The sequence below is a fragment of the Chelonoidis abingdonii genome, chromosome 18 (assembly GCF_003597395.2).
Source record: "Chelonoidis abingdonii isolate Lonesome George chromosome 18, CheloAbing_2.0, whole genome shotgun sequence".
In the NCBI taxonomy this organism is placed as follows: Eukaryota; Metazoa; Chordata; order Testudines; family Testudinidae; genus Chelonoidis; species Chelonoidis abingdonii.
Genome location: NC_133786.1, coordinates 7290590 through 7316465, shown reverse-complemented (window position 1 = coordinate 7316465; position 25876 = coordinate 7290590). Strand labels below are relative to the sequence as shown.

The following is a 25876-nucleotide window of genomic DNA, read 5'->3' as shown; positions in this document are numbered from 1 at the left end:
GAGACTTGCACCAGAGTTTCCACCATCCCAGGTGAGTGCTGTAGCCAGCAGACTATTGGCTGTTCCAGGGTGACTTGCATGAGCTTGCTCTCTGGCTGGGTTTTGCTTTGTAAAAACACTTGGTAAGCTCTTCATTGGTTTCCTCCCAACAGAATGAGAGAGCTACAGGTGACAAAAAGGCCTGCAATGGTTAATAACTATTAATTCTTCCTGGCCCTCAAAAATCAGAGAAACTATCCTCATCTGTTTACTCAAAAATACGATCCACCAACCTAGTCCTGAATGCCACCTAGGAAGTAAAGACAACAACAAGGCTATGTGTATGTGATTAAAAAAAAACAAACAACAAAAAACCCTGCAGCATCGAGTCTCTGAGGCCAGGTCTACAGGGGATCATGCTATGGCACTATGAAAAGCATTGTAGATGCCCTCGAACTGGGGATCCGAAACCCACCCTCTGCCCCAGGCTTCAGAGCCCGAGCTGCAATGTCTACACAGCTATTTTTAGTGCCGTACTGCAAGCCCAAGCCTGTATGGGCTTGGAGACTCCCTGCTGTGGGGAAATATGTAGACATACCCTAAGAAAACAATTGACTTTGTATAGGATGCTTTGTCTAAGGAACCACAGATGAGTGAGAGGTTCACCTCTCCAAGAGTAGAAACTAAGATGGTCAGATAAGACTATTGTTCTTCTTGCCTAAGCAGGAAACTCCTGATTTACAATGTGGCCGAATTTTCTCTCCCCCTCCACCTGGCCTAAGTAAAAAGAACCCCCTAAAAAGGACATAAGCTCTCAGTTCTGGTACCTGGCACCACAGCACCCTTGGAGGCTGAGGAGCAGTTGAAGGGAAAGTCCAGCCCAGAGCTGGCTGCCCCAAAGACAAACACATGCTCAATGGTTCTTGGGAGCACAACGTAGTCTACTCAGTACTACGAGCTATGACGGGATGGCATGTGCTCTGCATAGAGGAAATCTTTGGAGAGTTTAGTTGCTAGATTCTAACAAGTCTCTGTTGCATGTGTGTGAACAAAGATTTTCCAGAGACTTCTAACTTGGGCTAATTTTGATAAATTTGCACAGGGATGCCCAAAGGTATATCCCTGGCACCATAGCCACCACCCATCTCTCCCCCAATAAATTTCAAGGGCTTGCTCCAAATCATTGGGGAACTACAGCTTCTCAACAAAACAGTTGTAAGATTTTTTTTTTAAAAAAAAATAGACAAAATGTGTTTTTTCCTAATCTTGTTCTCAAAAATGGCCCAGCTGTTTTAGCTGAAATTTTCCCCCAAAATTTGGCTTGACGCAGACACCTAGCATGGGAAATTTCAGCTCAAACTATTAAAGTCTGGCAAAGTTATAAGCAACTGAAAACAGGGTCTTATAAATAGGAAGTGTTGGAACAACCTTAACTGTACACGGTCCTACCTACACTGGCTATAATATATAATACTAATACAAGTTGTCACCTCATTATTCACCAGCTCTTCTCCCACGTCACTAGAAAAACATCAGTCCTAGAAACAGGCATAGAAAAAAGCCATCATAAGAGCCTCTTTCTCGTGAAATAATTGCCACCTGCAAAGCCATACCCCATTCTGGCTTCAGAGCCAAAGTCCCCATAAACTATTTTAAATACAATCCTTTCCAAAGCCAGTGACCTTTTATTCTCTATGATCACCTTGTCTGGAAACCCACCTAGGATCTCAGAAAAAAGAGGAAAAGATTGAGCTGGGAATTAGTATTATTCCTATACAATAAATCCTGATTATTGAAGTCAAATTTTCAAACCTGGGTGGGTAAAGGAATCAACAGGATCAGTAGGTGCTCAGGACTTTTGAAAAACAATCAGCCCTTTATGAATAGGCTGGGAAGAATTGCTCATTTTGCTGGCCAGTTATAAATGCTGTAATACAATACAACTCACAGTTACCTCTGTAATTAAGAGCATCAGAAAACCTCATTTGCTTTCCAGTATGAACACGGATTGTTTTCTCTTTGCATGACACTCAGGGATGAAAAACTTTGAAGGTCATGCCCTTCCAGGGTGCTACTTCCTGACAGTTGGGGTCCTGTGGTCTGTGAAATACCCCATCAAGTATCTCATGCAGAGGGACAATGAAAACATCAGCAAAAATAAGTGGTACCAGTATCTGGAGCTCCTGGAAGGGATGGGCAAAGTTATCACTGCTCTAGTGGGTAAGGACTGGAGCTCATTACCTTCCTTTCAGCTAGTAGCAGTGTGTCATTCCCCCAGCTGGCCAACATGTCAGCACCCACACTTGTCGGTAAGAATAACGAGCACCAAATAAGTTTTCTCCTATAGATAGGGCCCTACCAAATTCACAGCTATGAGAAACAAATCACGGACTGTGAAATCTGGTCTTTTGTATGATGTTACCCTATACTATACACATTTCACGGGGGAGACTAGCATTTCTCCAATTGGGGGTTCTGACACAAAAGAGTTGCAGGGGGGTTGCAAGGTTACTTTACGGGGCGGGGGGGGGTCACTGTATTGCCACCCTTACTTCTGCGCTGCTGTCATAATATAAGGGAAGGAACAGCCCTCCTGTGTACAATACTATAAAATCCCTCCTGGCCAGAGACACCAAAATCCTTTTACCTGTAAAGGGTTAAGGAGCTCAGGTAACCTGGCTGACACCTGACCCAAAGACCCAATAAGGGACAAGATACTTTCAAAGATCTTTGATCCCCTCAAGATAGTTTTGTTTGTGTGCTCTTTGTTTTGGGATTGTTCTGGACTACGAGGACCAGACACCAATCCAGGCTCTCTAAATCTTTCTGAATCAGTTGCTCATATTTCAAACTTGTAAGTGACAGCCAGGCAAGGCGTGTTAGTCTTATCTTTGTGTTCTCCACTTGTAAGTTCCTTTCTGCTAAGAGGATTTACCTCTGTTTGCTGTAACTTTGAACCTAAGGCTAGAGGGGGTTCCTCTGGGCTCTATAAATCTGATTACCCTGTCAAGTTATTTTCCATTCTGATTTTACAGATTATTTTCCTTTCTTTCATTAATTAAAAGCTTCTTTTTAAGAACCTGATTGATTTTTCCTTGTTTAAGATCCAAGGGGGTTGGATCTGAACTCACAGGAATTGGTGGGGGAAAAGGAGAGGGAATGGTTAATTTCTCCTTGTTTTAAGTTCCAAGGGTTTGGATCTGTGTTCACCAGGAACTTGGTGGAGAAGTCTCTCAAGGCTACTGAGAGGAGATAGTCTGGGGGAAGGTAGACAGAGGCCTGGTCTACACTACGCGTTTAAACCGAATTTAGTAGCATTAAACTGATTTAACCCTGCACCCGTCCACACAACGAGACCCGTTATATGAATATAAAGGGCTCTTTAAATCGGTTTCTGTACTCCTCCCTGAGCAGAGGAGTAGCACTGAAATCGTATTGCCATGTCAGATTAGGGTTAGTGTGGCCACAAATAGACAGTATTGGCTTCCGGGCGGTATCCACAGTGCACCATTATGACCGCTCTGGAAAGCGATCTGAACTCGGATGCACTGGCCAGGTAGACAGGAAAAGCCCAGCGAACTTTTGAATTTAATTTCCTGTTTGGCCAGTGTGGAGCTCTGGTCAGCACAGGTGGCGATGCAGTCCCAAATCCAAAAAGAGCTCCAGCATGGACTGTGCGCGGAGATACTGGATCTGATCGCTGTATGGGAAGACAAATCTGTTCTATCAGAGCTCCGTTACAGAAGACAAATGTCAAAGCATTTGAAAAAATCTCCAGGCTATGATACAGAGTCCACAGCACAGTGCTGTGGTGACAAGCATAATGGAAAGCCAAAGAATCAAATGGACGCTCATGGAGGAGGAAGGGGGTACTGAGACTCCAGCTATCCCACAGTCCCATCAGTCTCCAAAAAGCATTTGCATTCTTGCTGAGCTCCCATGCCTGAGGGTCAAAAACATTTTCCCGGTGTTTTAGGGTATATGTCATCAATTTACACCTTCCCCGGCCCCGAAAGGGAAAAAAAACGTTTCTTGCCTTTTTTCACTGTCACCTTTATGTCTACTGCATGCTGCTGGTAGATGGGTGCTGCAGCGCTAAACACCAGCATCCCCTTCCGGTGGCAGATGTACAATATGACTGCTATCATCGTCATCATCAGCCCGTGAGTGCTGCTGGCTGGCCTCGGTGAGGTCGGCTGGGGGCGCCTGGGTAAAAAAGGGAATGACTCCTGGTCATTCCCAGCAGATGGTACAGAACGGCTGGTAACCGTCCTCATCATAGCAACTGGGGGCTGAGCTCTATCAGCCCCCGCTTTCATGTCTAAAGAAAGATTCTGTCCTGCCTGGACTATCATAGCAGCTGAAGGCTGCCTCCCCTCATTTTATCTCACTAAAAGTCAGTGTTTCTTATTCCTGCATTCTTATTACTTCATCACACAAATGGGGGACACTGCAATGGTAGCCCAGGAGGTTTGGGGAGGAGGGAAGCAACGGGTGGGGTTGTTGCAGGGGTACCACCTAGAATGGCATGCAGCTCATCATTTCTGCAGAATTCTGGGGCTCTGACATGGAGCGGCTGTGCTCTCTCGTTCCTAGTACACTGGCCCCATATTCTAGGCAGGACTGACTCTATTTTTAGACAAAACATGAAGAAGGGAATGACCCAGGGAGTCATTCCCATTTTTGTCCATGCCCCCCCGGCCAACCTCACGAGACCAGCCAAGAGCACCCATGACAGCAGCAGACGGTACAGAACGACTGATAACCATCATCTCATCACCAATTTACAATGCATGCAGATGGTGCAATGAAGATGGTAATCGTCTGCTACCTTGCAAAGGCAAATGGATGCTGTGTGTAGCACTGCAGTACCGTGTCTGTCAGCAGCATCCAGTACACATACAGTGACCGTGACAAAAAGGCAAAACGGCTCCATGGTTGCCATGCTATGGCGTCTGCCAGGCAATCCAGGGAAAAAGGGCGCGAAATGGTTGTCTGCCGTTGCTTTCATGGAGGAAGGATTGAAGTGACGACATTACCCGAATCACCCGCGACACTGTTTTTGCATTGGGATCTGACCCAGAATTCTAATGGGTGGGAGAGACTGCCGGAACTATGAGATAGCTACCCACAGTGCAACGCTCCGGAAATTGACGCTAGCCTCGGTATATGGATGCACACTGCCGAATTAATGTGCTTAGTGTGGCCACGTGCACTCGACTTTATACAACCTGTTTTACAAAACCGGTTTATGTAAAATTGGAATAATCCCGTAGTGTAGACATACCCCGAGTTTCCCAAATAACTCTTAAAGGATTTGGGTAGTGGCAGTAAAACCAGATCTAGGCTGGTAATTAAGCTTAGAGGTTCCCATGCTGGTCCCTACATCTGTACCCTGGAGTTCGAAGTGGGGAAGGAACCTTGACAGCTGCATTCAGAACTGGGTGGCCAGAGAGCGGCGGCTGGAAAGTGGTGGCTGTTGGCCAGGAACCCAGCTCTGAAGATAGCTCCATGCCAGCAACAACACAGAAGTAAGGGTGGCAATACCATACCATGTCACCCTTACTTCTGCGCTGTTGCCTTCAGAGCTAGGCAGCCAGAGAGTGGTGGCTGCTGAGGGCCCAGCTCTGCTGTCAGCAGCACAGAAATAAGGGTGGCAATACCATAGCATGCCATCCTTACTTCTGTGCTGCTGCTGGTGGTGGCGGCACTGCCTTCAGAGCTGGGCTCCCAACCAGCAGCTGCTGCTCTCCAGCTGCCCAGTTCTGAAGGCAGTGCCACCATCAGCAGCAGCATAGGAATAAAGATAGCAGTACTGCAACCTCCCCTACAATAACCTTGTGACTCCTCCCACAACTCCTTTCTGGGTCAGGAGCCAACAATTACAAACACCGTGAAACTTCAGATTTAAATAGCTGAAATCATGAAATGTATGATTTTTTAAAATCCTATGACCGTTAAATTGACCAAAATGGACTGTGAATTTGGTAGGGCCCTACCTATATGCCACGGGAAAGCAGACAGGATCTGCTCAGTAGGCTCCAATAGCCTGCTCTGTCCTCCAGTTATAAGTTCGTAGTTAGGCCGTGCTGGGCTTTTGAATAGTAATAGATCTTTCTGAAGCTAAAAGAAGACAGATTTGCTGTAAATCGTTTGCAGATTTATGACAAGAGATCTCACTATGCCCTGCAGTAGTGCAGACTCCCTGTCGCATCTAGGTTAAACTAATAAAGTACTTACTTCTGTCGCAGCTGCACCTTGCTCTCAGGGCAAAGGGGCGGGGTGCGGGGGCGCCACAGGCAGAGCTGGAAGGCTGAGGTAAGGGGATCCTTGCACAGCACCTGGATTCTGATCCTCTACTCGCCTATGTGCCAAACCTAGAGCAGAAAGGTGGTGAAATGCTAGTAGCTTTCTCAGTGACTTGGATCCTATTCTCCCTTCACACCTGCCCTTTTCCTGTTGGATAGGGATTCTTGCTGGACAGTTTATTCCCGAGGGCCCCCATTTGCATCTCTACACCCAGGATCACACTTGGGTGGACCTGCTGACTTGGACACATGGAACCATGTACTTCGCCTATGGCCTCGCTGGCCTAGTGGATATTCTCATCCTGCTCCCACTTGGGCTGCCCCCAGGGCTGGATCGCTTCATGCTCTCCCAGGCGCTGTTTGTTGAAGGTTAGTAGCAACAGCCCTACCGACAAAAGGCTGTGGCACCTGAGATAATATAACTGGGCTGCCAAGTGCCCACGACCTGGGATAAAAAAAAAAAAAAAAAAAAAAAAAAAAGCAGTTTACCTATACTTTCACCCATGCTGAACACAGTTTAATCATCTCTTGTAGTGCACCTTATATGCTGGGCATTGTCTGAGTTTCTATACATGATTAAACATACAGGGACACTGACCAGTAGAGTAGACAAACTTTTATGCCCATACGTTAACTTTTAGGCAGATTCTTTAAGCAAGAGAAGAGTCCACAGCACATGGGTGATGAAAGGCTTTTTTGTAAGGAAATATTTAGCAAGGCTTCTCTCTGCCTCTTAAAAATTGAGTAGACGGTGTCGCAGCAGGCAAAGCCAACTCAGTTCTGAATCACAGATGTTATCTTACCCACCACTGTAAAATGGCTCTAAATGGCACTTGGATATGTTGGATTCAAAGGAGCAGTGTCCAGCTTTAAGAGGGTCCTGTCACCAAATATTTGAATGCCTAGATTTTTCATGTTCCATCCTTCTCTTAGGGGAAGGGAGACTAAAGTACTAGGAGTGTAGGTGAGCCTCACACCACTTATTGAAAATATCCCTCCTTCATTCACACCATTTACTAGAGATAAGAGAGGTGAAAAATAAACCAGGAATGGTTAGCTTAAGTCTTCCTGGCGCTCTGCTTGAATGTAATATTCAAGAGTGAGATTCTTGAACTCTATCAGCCTCCATTCATGTCCCCTGGGTCAGTCTTTCAGTTCTTCCTCTATAGCAATAGATGAATCAGAAGCTCTTATGGCAGCAGTCCCCAAACTTTTTAGGGTCATGCCCCCTCTTACCCCTGTTTGTGCCCCCCCGCCCCAAGTGAGGCTGCAGCTCCCAGGGGGAGGGGATGCAGACAGGGGTAAGGGGACGAGGGGCAGGGCTGCACCCAGGGCCTGGGACCGGGGCCAGATGTAGAGCAGTGGCCAGGCTGTGGCCATAGCTGGGGCTGGAGCAGAGCTGAAAGTGGAGCAGGGTTGTGCTCCTTCCCCTCCACTCTGTGGGGGCTGGCTCAGGCCTCGCCGCACCCTCCAAACATTCCTATGTACCTCCCTCAGGAGGGTGAGATCCACAGTTTGGGGATCTGTGTCTTACAGGTTTGTTTCAAAATCCTGTTAAGTCTTCTGATCCATGAGCAACACTATGACTATGTCCACATTACAAGCACTACAGAGGTAGAATTGCAGCTATGCTGCTTTAGCATAGATGCTTCTTACATCGACAGAAGAGGTTTTTCTGTTTATTTAGGTAATCCACCTCCCACATAGCAACAACCAGGTCGATGGAAGAGTTCTTCCATCAGCCTAGACACATCTACACTGGGGATTAGGTTGGCTTGACTATGGTGCTCAGGGGTGTGAATTTTTTCACATTCCTGAGCGATATAGCTAGGTCAACTTAAATGTTAAGTGTAGACCAGGCCTATGTGGCTTAAACAATTATAAAATCCTTCTCATTTGTAAATTATTCACTTGAGACTTTCATTTCAGGGGAGGCTACTGGCTCGTTGTTTCAAATCAATGGTTAAGAGAGAAACCTGGAAAATCTCTGGGCACATGGGCATAGTTTCATCATCAAAAGAAAAAAAAAGAAGGAATGAGACATTTTCAAAGAATGAGCAGAAACTCAGGCATCAGCACTAGAAGAAAAAGAGACAAAGCTCTGTTGCAAAACACTCTGATTCAGAACAGTCAGTTATTTACAGGAAGAAAGGTACTTCACACAACCTGACTTACCAACAGTCACTTATCAGTGACTTGCCTAGTCAACTGGGAACAGACTGTTTGCCTCAGTCATTTGGACACTAGGACCTGGCTTTCCCCAGAAATTCTTCCTTTACTTGCTTGTCTTGAGTTTTTAAGTGGCAACATCTCCTTTCAGAACAATAGGTCCTTTCTGTGATCTGCAGTCTCAGACCCAAATATGTAGCAGGCACCTTTTCCTTTAAAAGCAGTTGCGTGTGCCCAAAGTAGGGAAATTTCTTCTTCAATCAGCCACAACCTAGGCTCCAGGGTCACTGGTTGGTTCTTTGTGTCCAGTTCATCACTAACCATTTAAGCAGCATTAGTACAATTTGGTTTGAATTTTGGCAGGTTTTCTCTTTTATTTTCATGCCCATCACCGCCCCCCGCTGGATCAGCACCTCCACTCACTGATGCTGGTTGCCATATGTGGTGGTGCCCTTTGCTCCCTTCTGGAAGTGTTCATGCGAGATCACCCAGTCTTCGAGCTCTTAAGGACTATCATGTTCCTTCTCCAAGGATCCTGGTTCTTGCAGGTTTGTAATTCTTATTCTGTACTTTCAGCCTGACTGGCTTCTCTAATATCCTGAAACCAGCACAACTAACAGCTCTCCAGGTTACAGCAGTTCTCCCTCCAGGTTATAATTGTACGCATTGGTTCTTAAAACATTACCTCTGATTTGGTGGGAAAAAAACCAAACACACACATTTGTAAGACTAAGAGCGGCTCAGTCTGGGAATGTTGGTAATTTTGTTGCACATTATAGCATTCACAACTTAATAGAATCAGGACTCATCTAGAAGCCAAGCAAGTCTTGCACTGTGCCCTCAAGGTCAGCAGCCTTGGGCTCTATCAGACAAGCAGGGAGAGCAAATTCCATAGGCTAGAACCTAAGTCCTGCCCCCTTCTCACAGTCAGGACAAGGATCTCAGATGATTTCAGCTGACAAGCTGGTGCATTGAGAAAATACGATAGGCTAGTGGTTAAAGTGCCAACCTTGGACTTAGGAAACCCGAATTCAATCCCCTGCTCTGCCAGACTACCTGTGTGATCTTGGGCAAGTCACTTGGTGCCTCTGTGCCTCAATTCCCCAACTGTAAAATGGGGATATTAATACTCCTGTGAGATAGGGAGGTATTATGAAGACAAAGAAAAGCTGGATAGTTCCCCCATTACTATACTAACGCTAGTACCCCGGATTGATGGGCTGTCTGTATAGCCAGGACCCAAACCACATAGTGCAATCGGGAGCCTTTGGTCAGTGCATGCATATTTGATACTGAAGCAGTGTAATAAAGGTGAGGATGGGGTGTTGGAGGAGCTGGCCTGCTCATCATATCACCACTTCTTCTAACTAGATCGGATTTGTGCTGTACCCACCATGGGGGGGGCCAGGCTGGGACCAGACTGATCATGAAAACATCATGTTCTTCACCATGTGCTTGAGCTGGCACTATCTAGGTGCTCTCCTCCTCTCGATGATCAACTACACCATCGTTTATTGGTATGTAGTGGGGCCAGGCGGCGGGAGAACTCTCTGTGCAGATCTGACAGTAACTAGCCCCGGTTTGTGTCAGACACACAACAGATAACAGCTTGTATGCACTGGACACAGAACTCCCATTATTTGTACTGTGGTAGCAGTGGGGGAATCAGGGCCCCCACCATGCACACTCCCAACGAAAAGATGACCCCCGCCACACCCCACAGCGTTTATCATCTATGTATCGGGTGAAAGAACAAATAGGGGAGTGAGATGATTCTGACTGATGTAATAGGCGGGGGTTCCAGCACTGTCTAGCCATTGTCAATGGTGGTTATATGGACTTATTCCATGGGTTAACAAGCCCCTAATGTAGCAACTTTAAATGCTCAATCCAAAATAAAAAACACTCAACATTTTCCCCTTCTGAACTTATTTAAGCACGAGAGCAGCAAACAGAGGTGACATTTAACTGCTTCCCTGCTGCCAAAATATAAATTCACTCTAGATACAGTTTGGTATGGAACATCCACTCCATTGAGTTACATGTTGTAGACAGCCAAGATGAGCCTAGGCTACCCTGGAGAAAACATGACTACTTGGCTATCCAATATGTGGTATACTCAGCCCCACTCGGGTTAAACTAATGGCTCACAATTTTGATTGTCAATTTAGGACCTGTCTGTGAAAGGTTGACTCATTATGCAACAGGACCCTGTTAAAATTTAACGCTGAAGATAAAAAAATTATGTAAAAAAGTCATATAAATCTTAGTTCTCTCGATTTATTTCCTGAAGGTGGGAGGCTGTCTCATAGCTTGTTAACTATGCCTGTATCAATATTAATCTGTTACAGTTGCATGGAGAGGTGGAAGAAATACGGCAGATGGAGAAAAATTGGGAGTTCGACATTTGACATGAGTTCATATACTCCTCTCCTACTGGGAACGGATAACGTGGAAAATGTTGACTCCACGCTGGGGTCTCTTCCTTCCTAGAAGCCAAGAGGATTTTCCTGCCCCCCAAATAACATGGGCTGCAGATTTGTCATGGTGTTTTTTGACAAAATAAAAAAAATAAAATAAAATAAAAAAATCACAGCGCACGCCCAGTACATTTAGTAAAAGTCTCAGGTTTAGGAAGAAATGTTAAAGTCACTGAGGGGATATGTCAGAGTGGTGTAGGGTCACCAGATGTTCTGATTTTATAGGGACAGTCCCAGTTTTGGGGTCTTCTTCTTATATAGGCTTCTATTACCCCCCCAGTCCCAATTTTTCACACTTGCTGTCTGGTTGCCTTAGAGTGGTGGTGTGGGGTCTTGGCCCTAGGGGATGTCAGGCCCTTGGGGGAGGATTGAGCCTACCCCCAAAGGCTGGGAGAGCCTGGGGGAGGTTGCAGAGTGAGCCCATCCCCCACGCACCCTTCAGTGGGGCTCCTGTACCCTGAGGCTTCCCAGAGACATCATAGACCCATGGATTAAAAAACAAATACAGTATCTGACTCACCCCACCCCCATGACAAACGTGCAGTTCCACAAATAACTAATGAGAGGAAAAATAAACGGGGAATCCGTCAATCTGCATTCAATTCCTAGCTCCTCCCAAACATTCCTCTGTGATTCTAGCCAAGTCCCTTAACCTTTCTGTGCCTCCGTTAATCAACTGTAAAAAGGAGGATAACAATACTTCCTTTCCACCACTGTCTGGTCTATTCAGACAGTAAGCTTTCCAGGGCAGGGACCGTCTCCTATTATGTATGTACAGCACCTAGCACAAAGGGGATGTGATGTTGGTCAGGTGCTCTAGATTACAGCTGGGCAAAAAAATTCACACTATTTCCTAAAAAAATGCAATACTGATTGACCCCAATTCACACGGTTCCCCCCTCCAGCTCAGATGCCATTCACAAAACAGAAGAAAGGCATCCTCTTGCTCTTCTGTTTGTTTTGTGAACCTAGCCCTTTAAGAATGCCCCAAAACATTTGTTTCAGGTCAAATGACATGCTTCATTCAACCCAAAACAGATTTCAGTTCAGCAACATTTTTTCAGTTTTCAAATTCAGTTCACGCAGCCTCCCCCTTTTTTTTTTTTAAATCAGAACAGCCAAGTGAACTGAAACATGAATTATTCACCCGGCTAGACTCTAGCCACTACGGTAAATGCAAATGAACGTACACTAGCTGTCATTCAGTTCTCTTTCAGCAGAATATCAAGGGACTTAGACAAAGTGAGTTACAGTGGGAGTCTTAAGCACTTGGAGAATTTTGCTCATGATCATTCCATTCCTACCCTCGCCGTTAAGACAGATACCCTTTCCATTAAACAGAAACAGCAGTACATTCTCCCTTCCCACATAACAAGGCTGCCTGCTCTGGTGCCTGTTGCTTTGGGGTGTGTATCATGTGTGCCTTTAAGGCAAGAACGCAGGCGGTAGCTCTAGAGCTGAATGCCAGGCTATGTAAATAATACTTGACAGAAAGATGACTAAGTATTGAAAAGAGGTACCAGGTACAGGACTGGAGTCACAAGTACTAAGTCTGGATCTGCCATGGACACCCTCTGCTACTTTGGCCATATCACAGTGATATGCCTCAGTTTCCCTGTTTTTAAAAACTCAGAAAAAGGTTACCCTACCTCATCTATAGTGTAAGAATTATTGTAAAGCATTCTGAAGATGAAAAGTGGCTCCTAACATTTAAATCATGGTCTGGAAAGTCATTTTAATTAAGAACCATCCTAGGAGTATCTCCAGGGCAAGTTTCTAGCCATCAGGGTGCCCTGTACAGTTAAAAACAGACAGGCTTCATTTTTTTAGTACATATCCACCTACCCGTTGTTAAAAAAGGCATACTTCGCTTCTCATTAAAGGTGTTCATATTTTATGGATGTGTGTGGGGTAGGGGAAGTGTACTAAGGCCATGTCTACACAACAAAATTAAATTGACCTAACTTACGTCAGTATACAGCCACCACCACAATTACATCGCTAGTATATGTCTACACTTTGCTCCTTGTGTCGGTGGTGCACGTCCTCACAACGAGTGCTTGTATTGATTGTACTATCAGTGGGGGGGATTGCAGGAAGGCTCCTGAAAGCCAGTAACAGACGATATAAGCAATGCAGCATCTACATTGACTCTGCATCCACCTAACTATATCAACCTTGACTTTACGCCTCTCATGGAGGTGGAGTTATTAAGTTGGCGTAGCTGCGCAGTTACACAGGCAGGAGCGAAATTTAAATGTAGCCGTTTCCATAGTTAACAAGCTGTCTTGCATCAACCTAACCCTGTATCACAGACCAGGCCTTAGTCCTTAGTCCTTGTGGGGGACAGTTAGAAGTTTCTCTCTTGATGAGAAGTGTGTCTATCCCACTGATGGAGAGAGGAGGAACTAAGATACTCATATAACACATACCTTCTTTCTAACTCCATGTGCAGCTTTTCCACACAAAGGGTCTATGCAGAGGTAGCTGTTCCTGAACCTCAGGCCATATGCCTCAAATTCTAGTAGAGGGAGCTTCAGAGCAGCAGTAACCCAGGGAGGGCTGCTCGTGTTCAGCAAACAGCTTAGCAGCGACAGTGAAGGAATGAACTCTTTCCATTTAACGAGCCCATAAGAGCAGGGATCTAAAAAGCTCTACCCTTTTGGTGAGAGGAGAGGAGTGTCAGTTGAACACTAGTTAGCACAGGCTTTGCAATAAGAATGGCCAAGTGCAGTTTCTTGGCTGGTATAAGCTAATTTAATCATTTTAATATAAACTGTATTTTGCATCTTAAAAAATTTCAGAGGAATTTGTCCCTAAATGCCACGTAACATTTAGATCTAGAGGGGTGTGATGATTTGGGGAATTTGCCTGTACATTTTATGAATTCACTGTCAGATCATGAACCCTGTATCTTTATTTTGAATATAAGGCAAGTCGTCCTCTTCTCTGTCGTTGCCTCCCTGTTGTTCTAAAATTCCAACCTGTAGTGGCAAAGGCCTGATAAGAGTCATTAAACATTGACAATCCTCCATCTAAATGATACGGAGATGGCTGTTGCCCAGAGCAAACTGTTTTTTTTTTATTTGAATTCAGGGAGATGGTCACATGGGCAATGAAGTCACTGGCAGGGATCTGATCATCTGAGGGCTGACCTACACTTGAAACGCTACAGTGGTACAGCTGCAACAGTGCTTCACTGTAGACGTTATGTCCGCCAAGGGAGAGGTAACCCTAGTGGGAGCAGGTCGATGGAAGAATTCTTTCATCGACCTATTACTGTCTACAGTGGGGTTGTGGATGTCTCAAAGCCCTGCATGATGTGGCTGGGTCGATAAAGGGGGGCTGAAAGTTATAAAAGGGCAGGAGCTGCTCTACTTTGGGAGACTTTTCTCTCCAGTGGAAGAGAAGGGAGAAGCAACCCAGCATGGAGAGCCTGATGAAGCAGGGGGGTCCCTCTCTACTTTCCTGAACGTAGATGGACACTGAGCAAAGTTGAGCTAGCGAGTGGCTTGGGTTCAGCATATTTGTTGTTTTCTACATGATCTGTACTCTGTATTTCTCAGCATTTGAACACTGTGCAAAGTTGGTATGTGTTGTGTGTTACAACTCCCACGGGACACACTGGAAAGGTAAACCACAAGGCTCGCCTTGTCAGGTGGAACACAGAGAGAGTGCGTTTAATCTACGGGGGTATCCCAGGGGTCAGTACTGGTCCTAGTGGCCTACAGCAGGTGGGCGGAGGGATGCTATTTCCATGAAGGGGTAGCAGACATAGTCGGTGCCCAGGGAATGTGTCAGAAAGGCCAAGGGAAGAAACAATGCAGTCTGCTGAGAGCCATGGAAACTCTAAGTACCTGGGGATCCACAGGTGGGGATTCCCTTCACAGCAATCTGCTAGGCTGCCAGCAGGGAGAGAGAGACTTCATCTGTTACAAGGTGCAAGTGAATTAGAGACCTAAGTTCTTAACTGCAGAAAAACAAGACTGCCTCAGCTAGAGCGAAGTAGGTCAAGTCTTAACCAAATGCTAGAGCTAACCTCAGCACTTCAAGTAAACAGTGAAAAAATTGGAACCCTGTCTGTAGGAAAAATCTCTTCAGAGCAAGCCTAAAAGTAAAGCATCAGACTTCTACACAAGCTCTCTGGGAAGGGGCATCCCCTCTCTTATCCTCAGTGCTACTAGAGGTAGGAAATAGGGTAGGCTTGAAAGGATTAGATGGTTGGTAAATATCAATTTCACTGTTTTCAGTGTTGTAGCCATGCTAGTCCCAGGATAGTAGAAACACAAAGAGAGGGAGGTAATAGCTTTTTTGGGATCAACTTCTGTTGGTCAGAGAGACAAGCTTTTGACCTACAGAGAGCTCTTCCTCAGGTCTGGGAAAGGTCCTCAGTGTCACAGCTAAACAGAAATGGAAAAGATTGTCATAATTCAAGGGACCATTCAAGGTGAAGAAGCCTGTTAACACCTCTCCAGTCACAGGGAGGAAAGGGAGAAAACCATAGAATAGGGGTTTGGGGTTAAAGTGGAAGGATTGTTGGAACAAACCATAAATCCACAAAATAGCATCAGCTTCCTGGAAACCTCGATCAGCTTCAGCAATGAAACCCTACAAACAACTATAAGCAAGGAAACTATGGCTCATCACATCTACCTTCACAGATCCAGTAACCATGCCAAAAAAACCAAGAAACCAGGCACTCAGATACCACACAATATACTCCAAAAAGCAAGTCTGGGATATATACCATAACACACTTAAAAATGCCTTCATCAATCAAAGACACTCCATCAGAGAAGTAGACTGCATCATGGAATAGGCCCCCCAAATACCCCAGGAGAACTGCTTCAATACAGAAATTAACACCCCTTTGACACACACTCCTAGTTGTCACCTACCACCTCACACTGGAAATCATCAAACAACTACAACCCACATTCGATGGGGACCGCATCCTGAAGTCTTCTCTGAATCCCCTCTTCTGTCCTTCAAACAACCCATCAAGCTCATCATCAGAAGCAAGCTCCCCACAGACCAGGACACACCAATTTAAAGCGGCACCAGAACAACAGGTGCAAAACCTGTAGATGTATCTCCACTGCTACGATAATCAACATCCCTCCTCCACCCCTGAAACACAACTTTCAAGATCCATAGGTCCTACACATGCCTATCACAACATGTGATGTACCTCATCCAGTACACCAAATGCCTCAACAACAACTACACCTCTACCCCAATATAACACTGTCCTCGGGAGCCAAAAAAGTCTTACTGCGTTATAGGTGAAACTGCGTTATATTGAACTTGCTTTGATCTGCCGGAGCATGAAACTCCCCCACCCCCCAGCGCTGCTTTACCGCATTATATCCAACTTTGTGTTCTATCAGGGTAGAGGCGTATATGGGTGAAACGAGATTGTGACTATGCTCTCAAAGAACTCACAGAAAAATGATAAAAGACAAAAACACCATATCACCTCTGGGTGAACACTTTTCACAAAGTGATTGCTCTATATTTGACCTCCTAGTCCTCATCCTCAAAAGAAACCTGGCACAGCTCCTTCAAAAGACAAGCCTGGGAGCTTAAATTAATAACTTTTCTAGAGACTAAAAACCATAGACTGAAAAAAGACACTGGATTTATGGCTTATTGCAAAAATCTGTAACCAATTTATCTTCCTCCCGCCCCTCCACTTCCCTTCAATGACTGGAAAGATGTTAACAGGCCACTTCACCTTGTACTGTCCCTTGAAATATGAGTTAACTACCTATGCTATGCAGTCTATTCTATTCCACCTTGTAACACAGAGTACATTTCCCAGACCTGAACAAGAGTTCTAGGTAAGCACAAAAGATTGTCTCTCTCATCAACAGAAGTTGGTCCAGTAAGTTATTACCTCACTCATCTTGTCTTTAACTTCACTGCAAACAAACAAACAAACAAAACAAACTTCCACTGATAAGAACCAAAGTATACAGAGAGGCAAAGAAAGAAAAATGCTGCTTGAGAACGTATTAAAGTTTGATTTAAGGATATTTACTTTGTATATTTTGACATATTGACAATTGGCTTTATTGGTTATAAAGCTTTCAACTTTTGAATAGCAACATCTACTGTCATTAAATTATCTGACCCCTCCCATGATTTCCCACAACTATGAAAATTTAAATGGATAAAAATAGGAAAAAAGCTTCGAGATAAACATTCAATTATCCATTGAAATTATTTTTAAAAAAGCGAATTCTGCCAAGCCTAGAAACAGGATAGGCAGGCGGAACATTTGCCTAACTGCTAGAATGGTTTGGCAAAAACAAACAAACAAATTGTTGTTGGGAGAACTAGGTTTGGTGAAAATGGCTTTCAAACTCTCCCTGGGCTGGCAGAGCCGATGAATGCTGCATGGATACCCCAAGTACGTTGAGTATGTTTTAAACAGACTGTAAACTCTTTGGGGGAGGGGCCATCTTTTCAGAGAGAGAAAGAGAGAGAGAGAGAGAGAGAGAGAGAGAGAGTGTGTGTGTGTGTGTTTACACAGTGCCCAACACAACTGGGCCCTGATCCTTCATAAGTAGGTTCTAGGTGCTACTACAACACAGATGATAAATAACTTCTGTGGCACCAGCTGGTAAAAGGAAAACAAGCTCAAACCCATCAAAAATAATGGGGGCAAGGGTTCAAGAGGGTGGAGTTTAATGGAGCCTGGCTGGCCCAGAGTAAACCCCTCCTTCTGCAGGATGGAGGGTATCTCCCACCACAATAATGCTCCTGATCTGATGCTGGAGTATAGCTTATTTCCCCTATTAATGGCATGAGTTACAAACCGCATCTAGCTACCAGTAACAGGCTACATTAAAGCCGCAGTGCTGCACAATCTAAGAAAGATATTCAGCACATGTCTCTAAGGCCTGAGACATAACTCTGTTAAACATGACTAGCAAATAGGGATTACCCTGATTTGGGATAGGATATAAAAACATTTCAGGAGTATTGTGGACAGCACCTCAGTTTAGCTCTATATTTGACTAGTTTTGGTTACCTGACTGAGCTAAACTCGGATTAAAGAACCCAGCTTCAAAACCAGAAGCCTTCCTGTTTGCAATACTGAAGGAAAAGGGACAAAGACACAGGAAGTGACTCATATGGGGAAGAGGGGAAAGGCAGCTTTATCTTTCCAGATCTTGTTGAGTGCACAAAAAACATGTTTCAAGAGAGTATTTTAAAATGCTGCATTTAGGTACCTAGCTCTCCTCAAATGCAGCTGCCATCTGCTTCTCGATATATTTTTTTATCTGATTTTCCCAAGTGGGTTGGCTATAGTTAAAAATAAAGAGTGCACGACATAAGGTCTCAATCTAAATTCGATCAAAAGCCTTATGCTGCCTAGATCAACAGTACGTGAGCCAGCAATGAGTACCTACAACTGAGGCTTTCAAGCAGAATCCAGCCTCAACAATTCAGCTAAACAGTGGAAGACCATGAACAGCAGGGCTTTCTTTTTGAAATAGACTATATTCAATGATGGTATCAATCAAAGGCAAATAGTGTATTAAAAAACCAAGAGGAACAATGTTAAAGAAACCTTCTTATAAATGCAGACCAACAGTGTCTATTAGTCCTTAGTAGATCAGATGGTCACACTACATTTCACAACAGTATGATAGAACTCTTTCCTTGCCAAAATGAAATGGTCTGTCTAGAACTGAAGGGAGATGGCAGGTCAGATCTAAACAGGAGGATGGTTAGATCTCTGGAGCATGGGCTGTAAATAAAACTGTTTTCTGCATTGTTATTTTTTTCCTACCCTGACACTTCTGGACTCGTTCAGAGAAAAAATTCCAGTGATGTCAGAGTTGTGAACTGACTTTTGCTCCCCTCCTGATCTGTAACATGCACAATCCCAAAAACTTGTATATCAAGATAAAAATTGGAGACAGATAAAAATCAAATAAGGCCAGGCCAGCATCAACAGGGTTAAAAGTAAAATGCTTCTCCTGCTTGAGTCAGAGGGAATGCAGCATGGACAAAACTGAAGCCTTGTTCTCTTTTCCTTTTAAACAGGCTGTAGTCTTCTCTGGCTGATGGTTCAGTCACTGAGAAATGCAAGAAGGGAAATTCCCTGGCAGACTTTTCTTCCTGTGTCCTTGCTCTGACCTCATTCATTGCCAGACTCTCATATATGCAGATACACACATACAATAGCTATTTTACAGCAGAGATTTTCTTCATCAGGCATGCTATGGGACAGGATTCTTTTATCTCATCTTTGCAAGGATAACAAAGGGAAAGTTTCTTCAGAAATCTAACATGGTGATGGCAGTCAATAAAGAATCTGGGTTGGGAAGTGAAAGGAGAGGTCTTAAAAAGTTATAAAATAAATAAATATGTAGAATTTGTATTACATACAGGTTAAGCCCTAACAATAAAATCAGCCACCAACTACAGTCACCTCTACAGTATATAAAGGGATCTGATAGCTGGACTTCAAGACCAAGAATGAAGCTTGTCCATGACTTCAGAGAATCACTGAATCCGTCTTCCCCTAGCAGCATATTTCACTGGCAAAGGAAGAACCCAGGCTGAATGCCTGAGGCTAACCCAGAACATAATGCAATGATAGCAAGGCACACTGCCATTTGCAAAAAGGGCAATTAGAATGAGAGGAGAATAAAAACGTGTAGTAAAACCTCCAATTAGTCACTGTTATAGAGCTTGATTTTACAACTCTAGACTGAGATGTTTAGGTTCTTAAGTACAGAGTCTTGTGTTGTGTACTGAGGTTTCCACTGGATACCACCATTCTGGCTCCAGGCAAGCCATGTTTTGCTTTTGGCACACATGAGGCTCCAGTCCAATCTCTGGATGGTCTGTGTTGGCACCTAAGAAGCCCTGACTGGTGATGAATGGGGGAAGGATAAGACGACCAGGGAAGCTCTTGGAAAGTGATCCCTTTTCACATCTGATGCTCACTGTTGATCCTGTGTCTGTTTCGGAGATGGTGCTGTTGTCACGACAACAGTAGAGACTGCTTTGGTAGAGCCCGACACTGTTCCTTGCTGGAGATGGGAGGCGGATACTGTTTGAATTCGCACCTGTTTGAAATTGAAGAGCATTTAATTCACAGCAAAGCACAATATGTCACACTGTACACACACAGCATCAATCCCAATGGGCCAGCAGCACTAATTCAGGGCCAAGACTTCACCTGATTCAGTCACAGCCAGCGTTCAAGTTAGTCCAAAAGTCACCCATACGAGCAATACTGAAAGGCACTGACTGCACAGTTTGGCATCAGCAAGTTCAAAGCATCCAGTGATGGTCTGGGAAGGTGCAGAGGAGGGACGTGTGAGGGGAGGGTAAGAGATTTTAGCAGGTAAATATGTCCAATGGCCTGTGATGGGATGTTAAATGGGGTGGGATCTGAGTTACTACAGAGAATTCTTTCCTAGGTGCTGGCTGGTGAGTCTTGCCCACATGCTCAGCGTCTAACTGATCGCCATATTTGGGGTCGGGAAGGAATTTTCCTCCAGGGTGGATTGGCAGAGGCCCTGAGGTTTTTTGCCTTACTCTGCAGCGTGGTGCACGGGTCACTTGCTGGAGGTTTCTTTGCACCTTGAGGTCTTTAAAACATGATTTGAGGACTTCAATAACTCAGACATAGGTTAGGGGTTTGTTACAGAAGTGGGTGGGTGAGATTCTGTGGCCTGCGTTGTGCAGGAGGTCAGACTAGATGATCACAATGGTCCCTTCTGACCTTAAAGTCTATGAGTCTGAGTCTAGTGAAAACAGATAAATCACCAGTTTCAATAAAAATCCAAATCTCAGCTGCTTTCAGATTTTCAGAACAAAGGCATTTGATCTGTTAGATACTCTGGACTTCTACAAGCCTCATATCACAGGCTCTCAAAGTATCCTGCAACTTCCCAGTTACTATTATTATACTGAATTTATGGATGAGAAATTGATGCACAAAGACTGATGTGATTTGCCCTAGGAGACAGAGGGAATTCAAGCTGCAGATCTCTGGTTGGAAAGTGCTAGACAAGTGCAAAATTATCAATAAGTGTAAGATATAATCCTTTTAGCCCTAAGTCAGTGCAGAGGGAGAAAAGCTGGCATGCTGTCTGACATTAATATTGTTTTTTCTTCATCCTTACTATCCAGGAGCTCATTTCGTTAAAATTTAAAACAAAACAAATCCAGATGTTACAGAAGTGGGGAGATGAACTAAATGTGCTCAGTGCAAACACCAAAAACACACATTTGCAGATTGGGTACCAATGTCAATGGAACCTTGTCTCTTCATGGGCAAGACCTTCATGGAGATGCTACTGCAGTGAAGAGCGAATGGGCAGACTTATAGTTCTGCCAGATATTCTTACCTGCGTGGCCTGGCCTTGTTGCTGCAGCTGTTGTAGCTGTTGGGCTGTCAGGAAGCTCACTGGTTTATTCCCAGCAATCAGTTTTGTCCCAGCTGGCATGGTAGTCAGGATGATATTCCGACCCAGTCCACTAATGCTAAAGACAGAAACCATTTGAGAGGTCAATAGTGATGCAGAGGGCTCAATCAACTGGACTCAGAGACACAACCTAGGACTCCTCATAGAACCCTGAATGCAGCTCCCAACGTAGCTCTGAGTAAGACAGTGGGATCACCCCAGCATTCAAGAGTCACTAACAAATTCTGGTTATTTTCAAAAACAGCTGGAAACACAAATGGTAATATGGTTCTGTTGTAGTGTACCTGTATTTGCTAAATGCAGTTACTGCTGATTTGATATGAAAGTATGTGTGTGTCTATGCAGCTCTGCTCATTGACAAAAAACTGCTCTTCAGCAGCTAAGAGGTGAAAGCCACTGACCTCATTTAGCACTGGTTCTAAATTTTTCATTTGACTATATTGACAGAGGTTACAACGAATAGGTTATGCTAATGTTCACCATGCTGCATGGCAGAAGGTACTGCATGCTAGTCACATGACTGCAACACTGGCAGCTCTGAGGGTCACCCCAGCTTCTTGTCTGTGGGTTACTCTAACCAGATGGTAGGTAATGAAACACCCTCCTAGATAATGCAGAACGCAATCAGCATGTGGAATTTTTTGCCTTAAGTGATGTGACAAGGAGTCTAGAAATGAAAATGGACCATTACTTGCATGCTGATGGGATCTACTTTGACGCAGTTGCACTTGTGCTAGTTTCTCTCATGTTGATGGGCCCTCAGACCATCAATAGGATTAGAAACTTCATCAGGGTGATGCTCGCTCATGTGCACAGAGCTGAGCTGATAGGTAAATTCAGAGTAAGGAATAAATTCTCCTCCAGGGCAAAGACTTTGGAGCACTGGTGGGCAATCTGCGGGCCACATGCAGTCCATCAGGGTAATCTGATTGCAGGCCATGAGACACTCTACTGACGTTGACTGTCCGCAGGCACGGTCCCCCAGAGCTCCCAGTGGCCGCGGTTTGATGTTCCCGGCCAATGGGAGCTGTGAGAAGCAGCAGGCCTCACGGACGTGCTGGTTGCCACTTCCTGCAGCTCCCATTGGCCTGCAAAGAGGAACCATGGCCACTGGGAACTGTTGGGAGCCATGCCTGTGGATGGTCAACGTCAGCGAAATGTCTTGCGACCCGCAACCCCATTACCCTGATGGGCCGCATGCAGACCACAGGTTGCCCACCACTTCCTTGGAGGAATGATCTGGAGATGCCTTCCTCTGGAGCACTGAGCAGGAATCATGCAAGGATCATGCAAGATGGGCATATCCCCTCAAATTTCCTGTGATTGTGGTGTGTCCAAACTCTATTTCTAGATCTCCATGAACCTGATTGTTGGACCTCTCCATCTCACTTAGAGAGCAAACGGAGATGCTGCTCACTGGCAGGCTGCACATTACTTACTTGGCCCCAAGGTTGCCCTTGATGATGGGGGCTGTCACCACATTCTTGCCTTTCACTGGCTGGCTGATCACTGAGAGCGGCACCGTGATTCGAGCTGGCAGTTTACCCTAGGGAAGTGGAAGATAATTAGACAATACTGGGAGTAATAGGGAGTTCAGTAAAGAGCCTGGGAACATATAGGTGCCACTTGCAGTCCTGGTGTAGAAACTGACAACAGTTCTCGGCTTTGCTAATGGAATCTCTCTCCTCTGGCTCATTAAATGTACCCTACCTACCCCACCTCACAGCTTGCTCAACCCTATGTCTCCACAGCAGCACTTTCCAGGGAAGGGTAGTTTGGTTAATATTTGCAGCTTGGGAGCCTAAAGTTATCAGATCACTTACTTAGCTGCTTTTATTGAGACATATTGAGACATTGTTTTAGGTGCTTATCTTTGGGCACTAAAACTCAAGAAGTGCTGGCAAAACTGCCCCCATTCACCTCAGTAAAGTATTAATGTTGAATTTAAAGGTGCCAATTTCATTGTCAAATCTACTTATTATCTCACTGCTGATTGTTTTAACATCCAGGTAACAGGGACTGTCACATAAATCGCCTCTCACACCGCCTCTGATGCCCACAGCCCCATCTGTACCCTACCTCACCTAGCTGCCCAACCTTCAGCTTCTGCAACAGCTTCTGGTTAGTCCTTAAATGCTCAATGCTTTAATATCAGCTAGTACCCTAATTAAGAGGGATCTGGGATGTTTCCGCAGAAAGAGGGAATGAGACTATCCCCTCTCAGCCCAACCACAAGGGACAGCATGAGTTACTTACTGCCTGGGATGTAGAAACAACTGTGGTGCTCACGGGCACCTGCCGCACAGCAGTGGCTCCTGTTCCTATGGTTATGGGAGTGCCAGCTGCCCCAGAGGCCACAGCAACTGCCTTGGACACCGCGGCACTCATGGTTGGTAAAGAAACAGCTGAGGTATGAACTGTGCCAGGCATGCTCACTGAAGAGGAAGAGGGCACTTGCTTGGCATGAGTGGCTACAGTAATAGTCTGCCCTGCTTTCGGTGGCATAACCCCCAGCCCTTGCACAATTCTTATGGTGGCAGCTGGCTTAGCCTCAGTGGATGCCACTGTAGTAATGGCTTTGCCTTTCTGGTCTGCCATAGTCATACCCAGAGCAGGCATCAGTCTGAAAGCTGAACTGGTCGACTCCGCAGTCTTTAAGTCAGGTGTCACTTTAACAACTGTGGTCCCAGCAGGGCTGGGAGAAGCAGAAGTGGCTGTGCTAGTCTTGGCTGGGCAATCAGCAGACTGGACAGGATTGGATGTCACGTGCAGAGTTGCAGAGATGCCCTTCCCACTAGTGCTGCTTCCGGCAGCGGCTGTGAAGAGGTCCTGAGTCAATTTGACTGTGGTGACTTGAGACTTGGCAAGCGTGGCCATCATGTCTGGGGTGATCCGCAGCACAGTCTGTCCCTTGGCATCCGTGGTGATGGAAGAGGGAGGCAGGCGCAGTACATCCTTGCCTTGGATCCGGAAGTTAGCAGCAGTGAGTGGGATGCCACTTCCAGCCTGGGTCTTCATGCCAAGTTGCCCTGTAATAGCCACCTGGAAGACGGAAGAGGTACAATTGTTATATTCTGTGAGAAAATGGCCCGAGAACCAGCTGCACACAAACAAAAACTTCCTAACAGGCTGATATTACTCAGCAGATGCTGCTCTTTTTACCTCTTTCCCATCAGAACTGAACTAGTTCTCCAACTAAGGTTCTAGAGCACTGTGCTGCTGAAAATGGTGTCAATGACACCTCTTTCCTCCCCTGACACACCACACAAGAGATTGAGGGACGATAGATACTAGTTCCCTTTCAGTTAAGCTCGGGGAAGAAACATCCAAGCCTACCGGGCTGGTAGGTAATCAAAAGGGGTCAAAAATGTCCATTTGGTGTCTGCGTGTTCCACACACACCCCACATCTACACTTGCAGTGTGACCAAGTGCATACACTGGAATTTGAAAATAATGGTCCAAATACAGCAAGCCTTCAACTGCCTGAACCTGCATGGGCAACAAAACCTTCCAGAGGTAATGGACTTGCTGTAGTTTTCCACTAGCCCTTCACATCTGGACACTTAAGCCCTCTGTTAAGCCACAAGGAATAGAAGAGTGAGTCACAGTACAGCTCCCCATTTGTGCCTCTTACCTGCTTAAGGATATTCTGGCCAGCTACGTTCTGGATGACAGTGGTGGAAGAGGAGGAGGTTGGTGCAGAGCTGCCTGGAGAACTGGTTGCTGGCTTTGCAGTGGGGCTGGATGCTGCAGAGAGTGCCGTCACAGCGATACCTGCCTGTCCTGTCACAGATGCTCCCGGCCGTTGCACCTGTACAGGGCTGGTTTGGGCTTTCACTGGTACAGTCATAACAGCCTAATGTAAAAAGTGAAGGCAAAAGATGCATGGTCACAGGCAAAAGACGTATGGTCACTCCCCCATTCTGCCCTTCTGCCACTCGCCCACACAGTGTCCAACAGGCCTGGGACCCTTCTCTCTGCCCTGACTCATATGCTTCTACTCATGTCCCTCCCTGAAACTGTTCTTTGAGAAGGCCTGGAAACACAGCTACCCCAAACCCTTATTGGCAAAGGTGTGTACTGCCAAGTTTATTGGGCCACAAATTTGTACCTATAACAACAGTTTCACCTCATCGAAACAGGATGGTACCCAGACTCCAAGGTCAGGGATTGGGTGCAGGCAGTAGCTTGTGTCAGAGTGTCCATTTTTTCTTGGGCAACTTCTGAGTAGGTTAATCCATCCTTCTAAGGGCCCTGATCATGTGGCAAAAAGTCACATGGCTGTTTTTACAAAAATAAGCATCAACCCTGCTGACCTGGCCAAATTCAAACCAGGGACAGTTCATGTTGCACACCAAAAAACTGACCTCATAATTTCAGAGCTGCTCTCTTCTATGTACCCTATCCTCCGATGCATGCCCTTCCGTCCAGACCAACACTTTCTGTTCTCCCCTGACATTTCCTCATGGACATCCTGCC

The 25876-nt window shown here is 45.4% G+C and overlaps 2 protein-coding genes across 4 annotated transcripts in view; one reads left to right on the top strand and one right to left on the bottom strand.

The window, feature by feature from the left end:
* Positions 1–2015: 2015 nt before the first annotated feature.
* Positions 2016–10992, top strand: LOC116837767 (transmembrane protein 45B-like). The gene is made up of 5 exons (XM_032802436.2): positions 2016–2199; positions 6447–6656; positions 8820–9004; positions 9828–9973; positions 10808–10992. Exons 1-5 carry the CDS (start codon positions 2016–2018, stop codon positions 10947–10949), a joined length of 867 nt encoding a protein of 288 aa, XP_032658327.1. The 3' UTR covers positions 10950–10992.
* Positions 10993–16959: 5967 nt separating this feature from the next.
* Positions 16960–25876, bottom strand: part of NFRKB (nuclear factor related to kappaB binding protein) — a 33309-nt gene continuing 24392 nt past the window's right edge. For all 3 annotated transcript variants that reach the window (XM_032802354.2, XM_032802355.2, XM_032802357.2), the window contains exons 23-27: positions 25032–25253; positions 23653–24438; positions 22836–22942; positions 21319–21454; positions 16960–20028 (exon numbers count right to left, since the gene is read on the bottom strand). In XM_032802354.2, coding sequence (XP_032658245.1) covers positions 19903–20028; positions 21319–21454; positions 22836–22942; positions 23653–24438; positions 25032–25253 — 1377 coding nt within the window. In that variant the 3' untranslated portion in view covers positions 16960–19902. The remainder of the gene's footprint in view (positions 20029–21318; positions 21455–22835; positions 22943–23652; positions 24439–25031; positions 25254–25876) is intronic.

Excerpts from the sequence above, each read along its gene's own strand:
- LOC116837767 (XM_032802436.2), top strand. The coding sequence starts at position 2,016 with ATGAAAAACTTTGAAGGTCATGCCCTTCCAGGGTGCTACTTCCTGACA. Across the intron at positions 2,200-6,446 it reads AGTTATCACTGCTCTAGTGG|GGATTCTTGCTGGACAGTTT; the intron begins GTAAGGACTGGA and ends CCTGTTGGATAG. Across the intron at positions 6,657-8,819 it reads CCAGGCGCTGTTTGTTGAAG|GTTTTCTCTTTTATTTTCAT; the intron begins GTTAGTAGCAAC and ends GAATTTTGGCAG.